Source organism: Gekko japonicus, unplaced genomic scaffold, assembly GCF_001447785.1.
Source record: "Gekko japonicus isolate JY-2015 unplaced genomic scaffold, Gekko_japonicus_V1.1 scaffold2938, whole genome shotgun sequence".
In the NCBI taxonomy this organism is placed as follows: domain Eukaryota; kingdom Metazoa; phylum Chordata; class Lepidosauria; order Squamata; family Gekkonidae; genus Gekko; species Gekko japonicus.
Genome location: NW_015170364.1, coordinates 131,821 through 147,355, shown reverse-complemented (window position 1 = coordinate 147,355; position 15,535 = coordinate 131,821). Strand labels below are relative to the sequence as shown.

The 15,535-nt window shown below is 45.0% G+C and overlaps 1 protein-coding gene across 1 annotated transcript in view; it reads left to right on the top strand.

The window, feature by feature from the left end:
- The window catches only part of HMGXB3 (HMG box domain containing 3), a 27,543-nt gene extending 12,639 nt beyond the window's left edge, over positions 1 to 14,904 (top strand). The window contains exons 9-20 of the mRNA XM_015418228.1: positions 281 to 372; positions 725 to 823; positions 3,040 to 3,189; positions 5,626 to 5,927; positions 6,455 to 6,582; positions 6,790 to 6,921; positions 7,617 to 7,801; positions 8,159 to 8,378; positions 10,579 to 10,712; positions 12,028 to 12,144; positions 12,599 to 12,808; positions 13,953 to 14,904. Of these exons, the coding sequence (XP_015273714.1) occupies positions 281 to 372; positions 725 to 823; positions 3,040 to 3,189; positions 5,626 to 5,927; positions 6,455 to 6,582; positions 6,790 to 6,921; positions 7,617 to 7,801; positions 8,159 to 8,378; positions 10,579 to 10,712; positions 12,028 to 12,144; positions 12,599 to 12,808; positions 13,953 to 14,420 (2,237 nt within the window). The 3' untranslated portion in view covers positions 14,421 to 14,904. The remainder of the gene's footprint in view (positions 1 to 280; positions 373 to 724; positions 824 to 3,039; positions 3,190 to 5,625; positions 5,928 to 6,454; positions 6,583 to 6,789; positions 6,922 to 7,616; positions 7,802 to 8,158; positions 8,379 to 10,578; positions 10,713 to 12,027; positions 12,145 to 12,598; positions 12,809 to 13,952) is intronic.
- The last annotated feature ends 631 nt before the right edge of the window (positions 14,905 to 15,535 follow it).

Here is a 15,535-nt window from a genome sequence, read left to right as displayed (position 1 = left end):
CATCCGGCATGGGCCTTGGCCACGTTCCTGGAACATGGGGCTGGTGCCACACTGGGGAACAGGGCTCAGAAAAGCCACAGCTGGTGCATTGTGGCTCTAGAGCCTCTGAGTGATGTCACTGTTTTACAGAGATCTCAGGTGTGGGCTTGGTCTCTTGAGACTCAGAGTTGATTGGCTGCAGCAGAAGCCACAGTGACATTTTTCTCAGAGCATAAAAGTAAGCCTATAGGTACACACTGTTCTGATATACTAAGCATCCTGTTCTCATTTTTTCTTTAAGAAAAAAATTCCCCTTTAAGAATCTCAGGACTGAAGCCTAATACTCTGAAGCAGCTGGGCCAGTCTCCCCTGCCGTGTGCAGAAGAACACAAGGTAACTGTGTTTTGTCTGAATATTTGTTCTTTTATTGTCTTGGAATGCATATGTTAGTATGCAATGACGATTTGATTCTTTACTGTGGATTGACGGGGAAATAGGCTGATGGTATGTAAGCGATGTACTTGAGTGGGGTTGCATTAGTCTCTGACCTACAGATGTCAGTTCCTTAGTGCGAGTCCAGTACTATGTATCTATAATAGTCTGAATCATTCCTTACCCAACAGTTTGGTAGTCCATAGGTATGTTACATGGATTGTGAAGGGAATAGTTAAGTGGTGGGGGTGGTGGTAATAATTCATCTGACTTAATTTTCTTTCTCTTTTGCCTCCTTGTTCTCTATACAAAGCTCCCTGGCAACACAAACAGCTCAGCATCTCAGGTCAAAGTGGTGGAGGTCAAGCCAGATGTATTCCCTTCTTACAAGTACAGCTGCACTGTAACCCTGGTAAGAATCTGTAGGCTAGGGATGTGTGTTCGGATATTTCCAGTCCAAATAAATATCCAAAAAATACCTTATCAGTATTTCCTGGATCTATCTGAGTGTCCGGATGATATCCAGGATTTTCTAGGATAACAATAGATGGGTCTCAAAATATTTGGGAGTAACTGGGAATATTGGGGGGACAGTGCTTTAAGGCTCGCAGGACTGTTTTTTTTAAAATTAAAAATGTGTGTATGGGTTAGTGTATTCTTGTCAGGGTGTGGTATCAGCTTGCCAGCTTGGATTCTGTGCTTTGAAATTGTTTCTGTTGGTCTTGCAACATTGTGTTCTTTATTTGTTTGCATTGGATTCTCTGGTTTGACATTGGGGGGTGATGGAATGCCAATTGGATATAACTGGAGCCAGGAGTGCCAATTGATTTGCATGAGCTCCATTGAAATGCATTGTGGCACACAAAAGTTCCAATGAAAATGAGGAACAGATTTAAAATGTCAGTCTTTGGACCCAGATAGGCTGTTCTGGGGCTGGAATGACAGCCCCCTGAGTGGAATGATAGTCCTTGGGAGTAGCAGAAGTGTTTTGGTGCCATTTGCTTTAAAAAAAGAAAGCTCCTCCAGCCCCATGGAAATATTCCCCACAGGGAATAATGGAGCTGAGTAATATCAGAATCCCAGGAAAAAGAAAGAAACTGGATCTCAGCAGGGCCGGCCCGAGGCGAGGCTGCGCCCTAGGCGAGGCTGCAGATGCCAACCTTCTGGTGGGGCCTGGAGACCGCCCCACTGGGAACCCAGTGGGAGGCCCTGGATGGGGGTGCTGAAGTTCGCCTCCCCCCACCAAATGCCAGCACCGATCCCCGAGGCTCCCCTCCGTGTCCCTCCACGTCCTTCCCGCCTGCCTGGACCCTCTCCAGTGACCCATGGCCGGCGGGGAAAGGCACCGGCAGAGCAGGCGCATGAAGAGGGGAGCCCGCGCCAGGGCTGCGCTTGCCGCTGCCTGCCGGGGGAGCCAAGGCTGCCAGAGCTGCTGCAGGTGCCGTCAGGCAGGAGGTATGCGCGCCCTGCTGCCGGTGCCTGAGCCAGCCAGCCCTCTGCCCTGGGACCACACGGCCCTTTACCCCCTCGTCCACCTACCTCCTGCAAGCGCAGCCCTGGTGCGGGCTCCCCTCTTCATGCACCCACTCTGCCGGCGCCTTTCTCCGCCGGTCATGGGTCGCTGGAGAGGGTCCGGGCAGGCGGGAAGGACGTGGAGGGATGTGGAGGGGAGCATCGGGGATCGGCACTGGCTTTTGGCGGGGGGAGGCGAACTTCAGCACCCCCATCCAGGGCCCGCCGCCCCATCCAGGGCCTCCCGCTCTAGGCGAGTGCCTAGTTGGCCTAGCGGGAGAGCCGGCCCTGGATTCAATACCAAACCACTGTTTGGGACCTGAATAACCAGGTATACTGATATTTTTTGTCTCCCTGACATCTGAATCCGAAAAATATTGATGAGGTCCAAAGGAGAATAGATACAGTCTCTCACATTCCTGACTGGCAAGAATTACTTGTTTATCAAGCAGAGTGAACAGTGACATGGTCAACCGGATGCTGTCAAAACCTTTCTTGAAGCACTATTTGAAACCTTGGCCACTTTCTAGATTTCAAGCAGGTTGTCCAAAGATTGACTATAGATGAAAATTATGCCATTGACTGTAACTGAATTGGAAGATGAAAACTTTGTGTCATTTATCCATTGTTTGAGTTTCATGTGGTTTGGTTTCTAGGTCACCATCCCATCTATCTCCTCTTCTTTCTCTTGGATTATGTCTTGTTATAATTTCAGTCCCTAAATGTTTACAGTTTGATTTGCACATAAACGTTGCAACTGCTAGTGTGAGTGTATGTGTGGTTTCCATTTCCCACCCACTGGTGGCTCACAGTGATTCAGTGAAAAGTAACATGTACAGGTCTTATTTTATTTGACATTAATCCCTTTTGAATAAGATTTGCCTTGACTCCCTGATGGAGCATTTGCCTTTTTATTAATACTAGTCTCCAGCATTCCTATTGGGTTTATATAGGCATCTTGATTTGTGTGCTTATAGTGTTTAAAGTTGACCCTGAAGCCAACAGTTTTAGCATGTTTGATCTCATTTTAGGAAAGCAGGAGGTAGACATAGACATCTGGTTGCCTTGTGGAACATATAGTGCAAGGGGGATAGAATCTGGTCTGTTTGTCTGCAGGATCTGGGGCTGGCAACGTCACGAGGCAGAGGCAAGTGTAAGAACCCTTCTTGCAACTATATATATACTAATCGGCACAAGCCACGGATCTGCCCCAGCTGTGGCTACAATCTTGCCAAAGACAGAACTGAGAAAACAGTGAAATCACTGGTGAGTTGTGGTTCTTTTTATTTTTAATTATTGTTGTACCTGGAATCACTTGATGCTATATAGAAATTTTAGAAAAACAGATGCCTCACGACGGTGTGAGCCCAGAGGCTTACATTTGGCAGTCCAAGAAAGGCAAGGTTCCAGAAGGAGTGTGGGGAGGTGTTTGGCTGGCAGGCCTTTGGAGCTGTTTAACATCCCCACCAAAGCAGGCAGCAAGCATTACAAAGCATGCAGAGCTGGTACTGTGGAGCCCCAGGCCGGGCAGCTTCTCATGAAGCTCATCCACACAATAGCAATTTCAATGGCAAAGTGATTTATTGAGAGACTGCACATTTACACATTCCTCACATTACTACGCAGGGAAACGTTGGTGCTGAACTTGTTTGTACGAAATCCAGAAAGCATCCCCAGGCCGGTGAAACAGATGATGATTGGTTGAAACATGGTGCACAGAAACCCATCAGTCCAATCCTGTTTTGTACATTGTTGCTTTCTCCACTCTCTTCTTCCCGCTGTCCTTGCTGTACTGAACTGAACTGGTGTCAACAAGGCATCAGAACGCAAAGGATTACTTTTCCCAATTATTTCCAAAAGGGTTTAAAAAATATTATTTAGATAACTATTTTAAAGAAAACTACATGCTGGTTTGCATTTTGAGCCTGCTTATCCCTAATAACAGGTACATCTTTCATTGTTAGTAAAAATGGCCTGGATTTGAAAAGGGTTTCTTAGGTATAATGGGATTGCATTTGAATTCTGCAGTAGAAATGACTCTACTGGCATGTGATGACCTTATTTTCCCTTCCCATTCATTCTCCTTCTGCGTGGCTTCCCATGCTTAATACAAGCATTTCTGGAGCAGCATGGTTGCTAATTCCCTGTGACACTCTGGTGGTAATTGGATGAAGAAATTGTGTGGGTCAGCAGGTTGCCCAAGCAAGTGACCATGTCAGTGCAGCTGATTGTCTCCTGGAATGTACTGCATTGATTATAACTGGCAGCTATGAATAGTTAGAAAAGGTACTTTTGGTACTTAAACTGTTGCAAAATTGTATAGGATCAACAAGCTCACAGCAAGTTCTGCTGAAACAGCTTATCCGCCAAATACTATCTGGAAATAGTTAGAAAAGGTACTTTTGGTACTTAAGCAGTTGCAAAATTTTATAGGATCAACAAACTCACAGCAAGATCTGCTGAAACAGCTTATCCACCAAATACTATCTGGAGTAGGACTGCCTTCCATGCCTTTCTAAATGTAGCAATGGAAGGCAATGGAAGAGCGCCAGTTTGGTGTAGTGGTTAAGTGCGCGGACTCTAATCTGGGAGAACTGGGTTTGATTCCCCACTCGCACCTGGCTGGATGACCTTGGGCAAGTCGTAGTTCTGATAAGAGCTGTTCTTGAAAAAAGAGCAGTTTCTTTCAGAGCTCTCTCAGCCCCACCTACCTCACAGGGGGTCTGTTGTGGGGAGGGGAAGGGAAAGGAGTTTGTAAGCCGCTCTGAGACACTTTTGGGTAGTGAAGGGCGGGGTATAAATCCAATCTTTCCTCTCTCTCTTCTCTTCTTCTTCCTCACCAACTGTAGCAGGCTGTTCCAAAGGTCTGAGCCCATCACAGAAAAAGCCCGTGATCTTGTTATGGCTATGTGGACAGTCTTAAGGGAGAGCACAGGAGGCTGCCTGCAGAATTTAATTGACACAGAGGAGTATACTGGGAAATGTCATTTGATAAGTGTGAGGGCTCTTGCCACCAAAGGCTTTAATGATAATAAACAGCACTTTGATGTGGGCCAGGAAACAAATAGGTAGCCAGTACAGTTGACACAGCACTGGAGTTGTCTGTTCTGAGTGGTTGACTCCACAGAGGAGCCTTGCATAGAGCACATTACATTAGTCCAAAACACTGATTGCAGTAGCATAGATCAGGATCGCCAGGTGAGCAGAATCTTGATAAGGGGCCAGCTGATGTAATGGAATGAGGGCACCAACCTGCTTATTTAGCAGCTGAGTTCAGGAGCTGGTGATAAAAGGCACTCTTCGCTATCACACCAAACCACTCTTCCAAGAGCAAGGCTGAGTGGTAAGAAAACTCAAACTTTTAACTTGATTTGATACATTTATTCTAACACCATCTATAAATAGCAATAACAATACATTTGACTTCAAATAGAGGCAGTGAGGTGGATTTAAACACCTCTACGGAGCTCTCCTCCAACTTAAGTGGCTTGTCCTCCAATGAAACAGCTGCTTGGATTGGAGGAACAATTCAAAGCTGAGCAAAAAGAAAAGGGTGGGCTGTAGTATAAATACTTCAATAACGAAAGAAACTTCTCAGTGGAGTGGTATGATATGGGTAAGATCCACCCCAATATTGTGATGCTTCAGATTTCTCAAGTGCCTTGGCAGAGAATCAAAGTGAGATTTTTCCTTTCTTTCTAGGAGGCCACTGCTGGCCCCAGGGATGTATTGAACACCAGTGAGCCTTTAATCCAGTCCCAAAAAGAAATCCAGCGCCAATCTACTCTGCAGCTTCTACGCAAAGTAATACAGATCCCAGAGAATGAATCTGAGCTGGCTGACGTATTTGCACTGATTCATGAACTCAACAGCTCTCGGCTCATCCTTTCCAACATGAACGAGGAGACAGTCACCATTGAGCAAACCTCTTGGTCAAATTACTATGAGTTTCCATCCTCTCAGTGTCTTCTCTGTAGCAGCCCCTTATTCAAAGGGGGCTTGAAGTAGGTTTTTCAACTTCGAGAGCTGAATTTATTATTGGGACCTTGTGTATAAGATTGCCTTTGGCTTAATGTTGGGGTTGAAATCTCACAATTGTATCTTTGTTAAATTCTCTTTATTTCAAGACTGCTCTGTGGTTTTAGAATCTTAGGAAGTTGTATTTGCATTTTTACTTGCATCTCTGTTCTGTGTATACCTCCTGTGTGCTGAAATTAGGATTTTAGTTCCATCTCTGTTCGCTTGAGATGTTTGGAGATAGCTTACAATTTGTGTATTCTGATCTTTTTATTGATGGAGGTTCAGAGAAATTCCATGTTTCATATGTGTCTCAAGACGTCACATTCCTAGTGCAGCCTGAATAGGCACTATGTCTGTGGCTTCCAGTTCATTTGTTTTTACGGCACACAAACACACACATATGGGAATGATGCAAACAGCATCAGACTGTGTGTTGTGGTTTTTCTACTTACAAAAGATGGAGACCAGTTTATCATACATGGTTAATTTCATCTCCTCTCCATTGTTACAGTTCCCTTGCAGGCCCTCAGGAGTGCTGGTTGCTGACAGCTAACCGGCTGCAAGTGGTCACTGCTCAGCTCAAGGTGTGTGTGAATGTGCAATGCTTGGCCCTCCACAGTTTCAATGATATATACACAGGTAAGTGAGTGCATTAATAAATCAGTTTGTAGAAGCCCTGGGCTTTAAGGGGAGGAATGCAAAACTGGGATAAGTGCATTTTAAATTATATGTTCCATGTGTCCGTATTATGTGTAGTAGCAGAGGCTGAACTTGGGACAGTTTCTCACTGTCTTATGATCTCTATTTCCGCTTCATATTAATAGCTGTTCTGTTTCCCAACTGCAGGCTTGTTTAATGTAGGCAACAAGCTTTTGGTGAGCCTGGACCTTCTGTTCACTATAAGAAATCATATTAAACTCGGCGAGGATCCTAAGGTGGCCATCAGCAGTATCTTGGAATCTGTGCAGGAGCAGACTGGTACTGATATTCCCCTTTCTTCTGTCTTTGAAGCAATTTCATCAGTCTGCCAAAATCGTGTTTAAAGTTATGGATGGGGTGGGCAGGGTGCTCATGTGTGTTTAAAAACACACACAACTTGGGACTTGAGCTTGCAATTACAGTGAGTAATCTAACTCTCCAGTGTGATGGGGTTTCCTCTTCTTTTAGATACCTCCTCAGCAATTTACAGTCTGTTGTGTCAAAAATGACCCTAGCTTCCATTTCACATTTTGTCTAGAACTGAAGCAGTTTCACAATATTCTTGGTGGCATATGCTGAGGGAAAAGCCCTTTTCCAGAAGGGCTGATTTCTTTTAAAGTTTAGCCAAGTGAGGAAGTCAGTGGGCAAAAGGGGGGGGGGCTGTTGGTATGCTGCAGTGACAGCTGAAAGATTAGGGCTGAATATCTGCTGCATGATCGTTATGCAGTGCCGTAGGCTTCAACAAGGCAAGTGTGACTATAGCTGCCCCATGGTACAGAGCAACTAAGGCTCTACAGAGTCCTCTAAGGTGATCTGTCATTGGGTTATCTGCAGACAGAGTATAAAGTTGCTTTCACAGGATCAGTAACTCCTTTCCTTCTACCACTGAAATTTGTAGTAAGGCTGCGGCTTTGGGTATGAATGTGACTGTAGGTATTTTGGTTACATGATTCATTTTCTATTTTTCCCAACAGAGAAAAATCTGAACACTGAGGAGTTGAGTCAGCTTGAGGAACTGCTGTGCAATGGATATTGGGCCTTTGAATGCCTTACTGTCCGGGACTATAATGATATGATCTGTGGTATCTGTGGCATTGCACCCAAAGTTGAGATAGCCCAGAGGAATGTGGAAAATGTTTTGTCGCTGAAAAATATTGAGGTAGACAATCTTAGGCATCATAACATCCAGCTGCACCTTTACAGTGTTGATTTTAGTGCTAATACGCTGTTTGCTGTGTTAAGCAATATTTTTATTTACTCCTTTGAAAACAAGAGAAGGGGGACTTTCAGAGGCATTACCTTGTTTGCCGACCTAAGGGCAATGGGTCCATTTTTCTTAACCTATATGGAATATGTTCTGGAAGAACCTAGAGCAGAGTGATCCAGTGAACTTCAAAGTCCTGTGAACTTCAAACTTAAATGTATAGGGTTGAGCAGAATGTATAACTGGTTAAATATAATCTTATAAGCTGTTCATACTTCTGTTTTCTCTCTCTCCCCACTTTTCACTGTTAAGTTTACCTGGCCAGAATTCTTGGCATCTAGTGAAGTAAATGTAGAAGATTTCTGGTCTACTATGGAGACTGAAGTCATAGAGCAAGTGGCATTTCCTTCCAGCATCCCTATCACAAAATTTGATGCCTCTATCATAGCCCCCTTTTTCCCACCGCTGATGAGGGGCTCTGTGGTTGTCAACACAGAGAGAGAGAAGAACTTTGAAGCACATACAGTTCCAGGTAATTTGTTTCTGTAGAAGTTCTGGTCTGTAGCAGAGTCACTGGTGTCTCTGCTTCTAGAACGACTGTATTTTCAGGTATGGTAGAATCTTTAAAAGGATGATATAGATGTTGCCAGCCCCTGTGTTAGTGCTGCTAGAAAACTCCAGCAGTCAAAATCCACATGAAAGTTGTAATGCTTAGATATTCCTCATCCCATTTGTTGCCCAATGACAGAGCCTGTGCACATTTGTAACAATCTCTGCCAGGGTTATCCTTACATGACACCAAACATGGTTGGGTAAATTAAAGGTTAAGGAGCCTTTAAAGTTTGCTACTTCTCCATGGATCTTCATGATGGGGAAGATGTTTTTTGCAATGCTGTCATTGCAGTTGTAAAATATAACCTGCCCCAGGTCTCCTGATGTTAGTTGGTGTTTTATAAATTGGATTCTTGGTTTTTCTCACTTTGGCTTAAGACTTGGGAAGGGGCTTCGCTAGAACATTTCACTATGAGACAAGAAGAATTTTCCTTCTATAAAGTCCCCTCACCATAAAATCAATGCCTAGGCTAAATCCCTCGACCTAGGAACACAACATTCGTGGAGAGCACTCCCACCATGATGTAGATGCTCACCAAGAAGGGATTTTTAGAACTTTGACCCCTAAGGGGGTCAAAAAGGGTAAAATGTGCTCCCCCCATTGCATCCTATGTGGCTGCCAGGCTGCTGCCTCCTTGCACCCCCCACTCTCTGATTGGTCAGCTGCAGAGCTCAGTGTTCTGAGGTGGAAAAAAACCCAGTTACAAGAGACTGCAGAGAGTTAATGACAGTTGAGGAAATGGGAATGGCCAACAACCACCTGTGAGGTGCAGCAATGCTGCTGGCCCAGCCTCTCAGATGGCTTCCAACACACTCCCCCCACCTCCCACACCTGACAGGCGGTTGTCTGTCAGGTGCAGCAGTGGGTGCAAGGTGCTTAAAACCATCAGGGAGCCCACCTTAGTGATCCTGCTGGCCCAGCCTCCACAATGGCTTGCAATACCCTGCCCCCTCCCCCCTCCCCCTTCTACACTGGACAGTCAGCTTCCTGTCAGGTGTAGGAGAGGGGGTGGGATGCTTACAGCTGTCAGGAAGGCTTGCTCAGCAGGATTGCCTTAGTACTGCTGCTGGCCCAGCCTTACCGATGCCTTTAAACACACTCCCCCACAACACCAGACAGGCCGGTGTCTGTCAGGTGTAGGAGCAGGGCCAGGGTACTTCCACCATGGAGGTTGCCTGAGCAGAAACACCTTAGCAATGCTGCTGAGCCAGCCTCCTCAGTGGCTTTAGACACACTCCCATCCACCCCTCCACCACCGGACAGGTGGTTGTCTGTCAGGTGCAGGAGCAGAGCATTGAAAGCCAGCATCTCCTTAGCAGTCCTGCTGGCCCAGCCTGCCCGGTGCCTTCAGATATGCTACTCCTCCTACACCTGACAGACAAAGGATTTCCTTAGTGCCGCTGCTGGCCCAACCTCCCAGATGCCTTTAAACAAAATCCTCCCCCCCTTACACCAGACAGTTGGGTGTTTCTCATATGTAGGAGCAGGGCCATGGTAGTTTAATCCATCTGGAAGGCCATCCCAGCAGGTTCACTACGAAGAGATTTCTGAGAAACATGACCCCTAAGGGGGTAAAAAAGGGGCAGAATGTGTTCCCCCAATTGTTTTCCATGTGCCTGGCAGGCTGCTGCCTCCTTCTCTCCCCCCCCCCCTTTAACTAGTCAAGTGTGTACCTCATACCTCTGAGGTAAAACCTGCCTGCTTGCACCCACATCCCTCTGACTGCTCAGCTGTGGATCTCAATGTTCTGAGGTAAAAACAGTTAAAAGAGACTGCAGACAGTTGAGGACAGTTACAGAAATCAGCAGTTCAAGACTCCTGAATAGACATTTATCATAACAGCCAGCATGGCAATTGAGTTTATGAATGTTCATGGGGAGATAGTAAAGGACCTTTCTAGGAGCCTGCTCCAGAGTGAGCTCACCAAGCAGCCTGGTGATCCTAGCACCTGAGGGCAGAATCACCACTGTTGTCTACAGACAGGTAAAGGGGAAAAAAACCCAGTATGTATGTCTCACTTCATTCTTTACAGTACGATCTTCTCCATTAGAATTCCTACAACAAATGTTACCTTTCAAACTTCACATCAGCTAAACAAAAATGATCTCTTGCTTTTTAGGCAACGCAAGTTTTCTGGTGAGGCTGATTCAGGATGAAGCCTGTAAAATGGAGCAGATTGGTTCTTACAGCAAGGAAGAGCTCCAGAATGTCTTGACACAGTGCAGTATTCCGTGGGATGCGGGTGACTCAAAGGTAATGGAGCTTTTCTGTTATACCAAATGTATTAGAATTTTAGGACAATAATTATAATTGTTATTACTAGTAATCAATTTAAAGTTATCTAAAATTTTAAAGCATCACGCAAAACAATAAAAACCGGAAAACCTCCTCTCCCCCAATCAGAGGTACGTATCACAGTCTCATTTACGAAAATGGAACCAAGTGCTCCTTGAGATCCTTAGGATGCAGACAGCAAAGCTCCTTAAATTCATCTCAGAAACATACAAACCACTGTAACTGCTTTGGCATAGGCATCATATAATTTTTGCCTACTCATGCCTGATGTTAAGCTAGCCGTAGTATTCTGCACTAGTTGCAGTTTCCAGCCCATCTTGGCAGTCAGCACAACATGGCATGTGTCTAGAAGTTATGACAGGTGGATCTTCCTGTCTTCCAGTATAGGCTGCGACTGCCAGAGCTGGTAATAGGTCTTCTGGGCCATAGCCAGATCCCAAACACTCAAGAGCAGCCCTAAATTGTGACCCTTGTCTTCTGGGAAAACAAAAGACAAATCTTTTCACTTTTAGTTGGTCCATAGAATGGACTTCCCTGTTGTTGTTGTTGTTGTTGTTGTTTTAAATCAAGATTGAGTTTAGAGCGCTCATACACAACTTCAAGACTGACACTGTCCCATTCCCCCTCCCCCCAGAAAAATGAAAAGGACAGAGTTTGGTGTCCACAAAGTTAAAGCTGTACTCAGTAGTTCCGGATGGCTTTAGTCAATGATGTCAGGTAGATATCTAAAAAGTACAGGAGATCAAATTGACCCTTGAGAACAACAGCCTCTTACAAACTTCTGAAATCTACTGACCGGCGAAGAGCAGAACCATAGCAAAGTAGAGGCCCTGAATCCCCAACTTGTAAAGCTATCCAGAAGGATGTCCTGGCTAATAGCACGAAAAGCCACTGAGAGATCTAGGATAAGTAATAGAAGCACACTTCTCTTGTCTTTTTCTCAGCCTCTCTGTGGCAGCTAGTGCTGTCTCTGTCCTAAAACCAGACGGAAAGCCAGTTTGAAATTAATCTAGGTAATCTGTGCGTATTCCCATGTCAAACTGGGTGAAACCTATGGAAGAAAATGGGATTAGTTTGTCCACCTGACGATATCCCCCTCCCCCCATTGCATCATTTCAACAAACTATAACTTTATTCATAGGTTGTCTGGAAGAGGTTTACTATTCATGTATACCTGCCTCTAACATCCCTGCACTTCTCTTGAAGGATCAGCTATGTTCATGTGGCTTTTTTTGTTTTGTTTTTGCTTTGCTGGTATGCTGATACTTCCTAGGAGCAACTCTGTCTTTCTCTGCTGGCTCTGTATGATTTTGTACAGAATGGGACACAGATCAAACAGCCCCCTGCACATTTGACTGGTGGAAAAATTTACAAAGTGTGCCCACACCAGGTGAGTTTGATTTAAAAGTTGCACTATTGCATGGGAAGTGTGGACAGCTGATCAGAGCCATGAAATGCTTCAGCAACTTTGATATTTGCATTATAAAGTGTAAGATATATGTAAGTAGAAATTGTCATGGTTTATGTGTTATGTTACATGGCTAGATTGGCTGATACTGTTCTTCATGGCTTCCAGCAAAGAAGCAAGCCTTTTATGTGGTAATTAGAGACAGAAATTTAAGTGTTTGCTTTAGCGTGGTCTGTCTTCTTTTTGCCACCAGTGGAAAATGTCTTCTATAATATTTAATTTAGTTTGTTTGCAGAAAAGATTCAGTTGTTGTTCTGGCATTTGAAAAGCATAGGGTGGCAATTGAGAGCTCAGCTGGGTTCGTTTTTATTCCCTAGGTGCTTCCCTTTTTTTCCAGTGTGTTGCACCAAACCTACTACAACTTTTATCTTCCCAGGTCGTGTGTGGCTCAAAATACATTGTGAGAGGGGAAAGTCCCCGGGACCATGTGGATCTCCTAGCCTCTTCACGCCACTGGCCACCAGTCTATGTAGTAGACTTGGCCACTTCTGTGGCATTGTGTGCAGATATCTGCTATCCTGACTTGACTGCTCAGATGTGGGGGAGGAACCAGGGTTGCTTCTCTGACCCCATGGAACCTTTAAGGGTTAGTTGCCTTGCTCTGTTGCACTGTTTTCAAAGCGAGTGAGAGCATTTGTGATGTCCTCTCTAGAGATGTTATTGAGAGACGGGTGTACGTGGGAAGGGTCCCAGTGGTCACAGTTTTCTGTTTGCTACAGTCTATACCATTTTTCAAATATTTGTTTTGCCTACTGCATTCAACTTTAGGTTATTTAAAATTTAATTTAAAAGATAGCACTATCCATCATGGTATACTTGTGTGATTGGGTTACCTTTGCAGTCATCTTCTGTCCTCCATTTAAGGACTACACCTGTTTTTCAAACTCAGAGTATTGGAAAGAATGGCATATTAGAATGGTAGATGGTGCTGGTTTTTTAGTCAGTCGAATACTGGATGGCTATTTTGATGAATTGCCCCAAACTGCATATGTTAGCAGAAATGGGAACGCCTATAAATATATGAAGCTGTCTTAAAGTGACTTGGACTTCTAGTCCATATATGCATTCTATGCTGTTCTAAGGTGAACACTATAGTGCTATAGTGCCACCAGTGAGATGCATTGACTCCATCAATGGTGTCGCTATAGCACCAAAGTGCTACAGTGCTAAACCGCTATAGAACATTTTTTACAAGTTTGAGGAAGATCGTGTGGTGAAAAAGGGCGGCGGGAAAGCGGCACTGTGCGAAATGACAATAGCACTTCAGAGACGGCTCGTTAACAGAAGGAAATTTGCTGTATGAAACCCCCATCCCTGTATCAGCTTTACTCAAAATTGGGGCAGCAGTGGGTAACATCTGGTTTAGAAGGGTGATGTGAAAAGGGCCGCAGTAAGGAAATACGATTCAGTGCCTGTCTGAAAGTTTAAGTGTCCAGGACGGGTGTTCATATCTCTAATTCATCCTTATCTCGAGTGCTTTTTCCAGTGGCAATAATCAGCTATTCCTATTAAAATAAATGGAGAACTAAGCATGGAAGACTATTATTTACGAGAAAAGTGTATGGCCACTTAGGGGGTTGAACCCAGCAGCAAATCCAGTGCATTCAAGGCTCTGTACTGATTCCTGTTATGGGTTTAGTTTATTTAGCCAGTTCTGATGGAGGAAACTAAAAACAACAACAACACTACCCTGGTATGAAATAACTTTTGTTTTCTTTCTCTCTCATCAGTACGTGTCCTGCCCAGAACTTCTGGACAGACACTACAATGTGGACATGACCAGTGCTGAACATTCTATCCAGCACCCAGTCACCAAGTCTGCATCCCGCCGAGTAGTTTTTACTGGGACAGAGCAGAGCACTCAGAGTGACTCAACAGCCCGACATCATTCTCTCTCTCTCTGCCGGGAACTAGAACCCTACAGTGCCATCATTGCAGCCATCAATGATAGCAAAACGAGTAACGTCCGCCAGAGGCCTATAACCTTTGACAGCGCAACCCACTATTACCTCTACAATCGCCTGATGGATTTCCTCTCTAGCCGTGAGATTGTGAACAGGCAGATTCATGAGATTGTGCAAAGCTGCCAGCCTGGTGAGGTGGTGATCCGGGATACCTTATACCGCCTGGGTGTGGCCCAGATCAAAACAGAAATGGAGGAAGATGAAGAAATCCAAGGAGAGGACGGTGTGGTTTAACCTACTCTGAAGTGGTTGTCTTCTAGCCATAGAGATATGAGAGCTAGGCTGTCGAGGCACCCCTGCAGATAGCTCAAGCCGTTTATCACGCCGACGAGTGCCAGGTCTGAACCGCTTTGACAGCTTACATTGACCAAAGAGTCATGTGCTTCCATGAAATCTGGATTTACTCCTGTGGGTTCGAGATCTGCAAAAGCCTTGCTATAAAAAGGGCAGTTTCTCTTTCCAGTATGTCGTTTGGATCTGTAAGCTAGCCAGGACAGGGTGGCGTAGGAGAGAGAAGGATGTTTTGGGTGGCTGGAAGCTGGCAAGGGGAAGGCAAATGGGTTTACAGTAGAACTTGGCCTGTTTTTGAAGTGTATACATTGCTGTGTTTTTGGGGATCGTAAGGGGATGGAAAAGAGCAGAGAATGTTTATGCACCCCCAATGCTATAGCCTATGTTTGATGGTCATAATAGACTGATGAGCCTCTTCTGGAGCCCCAGCTGTTCCTGGGCCCCCCCCCCCAGTTTGGGGGGGGGGGGGGGGGTGAGCACGTACCCGCTTCTTTAGCTAATTCTCTCTCAACCTGAGGAGTGAACTGTTTTTAATGGAAATGTGAATTAAGGTGTGATAGATCTGTAATTGGCTGGCATGGTTTTACAGGCTCTTCAGGGATTTGTACGTTTGGGATGATGAAACTAGGCTGTTGGTCAGGAGGGGATCTTCAGGCTTCTGCAATCTCTTTTCAGGCACTTTATTTATTTATTTTATCCCATCCATAGACTTCATAGGTTGTCATTCATTTAGGGACACCATGAAGGAGTACTTGTGCACCATAGCTGGATTCGAGGGACACAGTCTGACGAGACACTTTTCTGACTTGTGTCCCTTACTAAACGTTGCTTGGGAGAATATGCAGCACTTGACCGTCTGGACCCTCTGAAAAGCCACTACATACTCCCCAGTTCCAGAATTATAAAACTGTCCTGGGTTTCATATTGGGTTCTGAACACTCTGTTCTGAAGAGACCAGCGTTTCCCCCCCTCCCATATATTATGTTAAGCCGTGTTGTGTAAACAACTTGCATTGTCCACTGATTCCCTTTCGCTCTTGGCCATCCAGAAATCTGAGA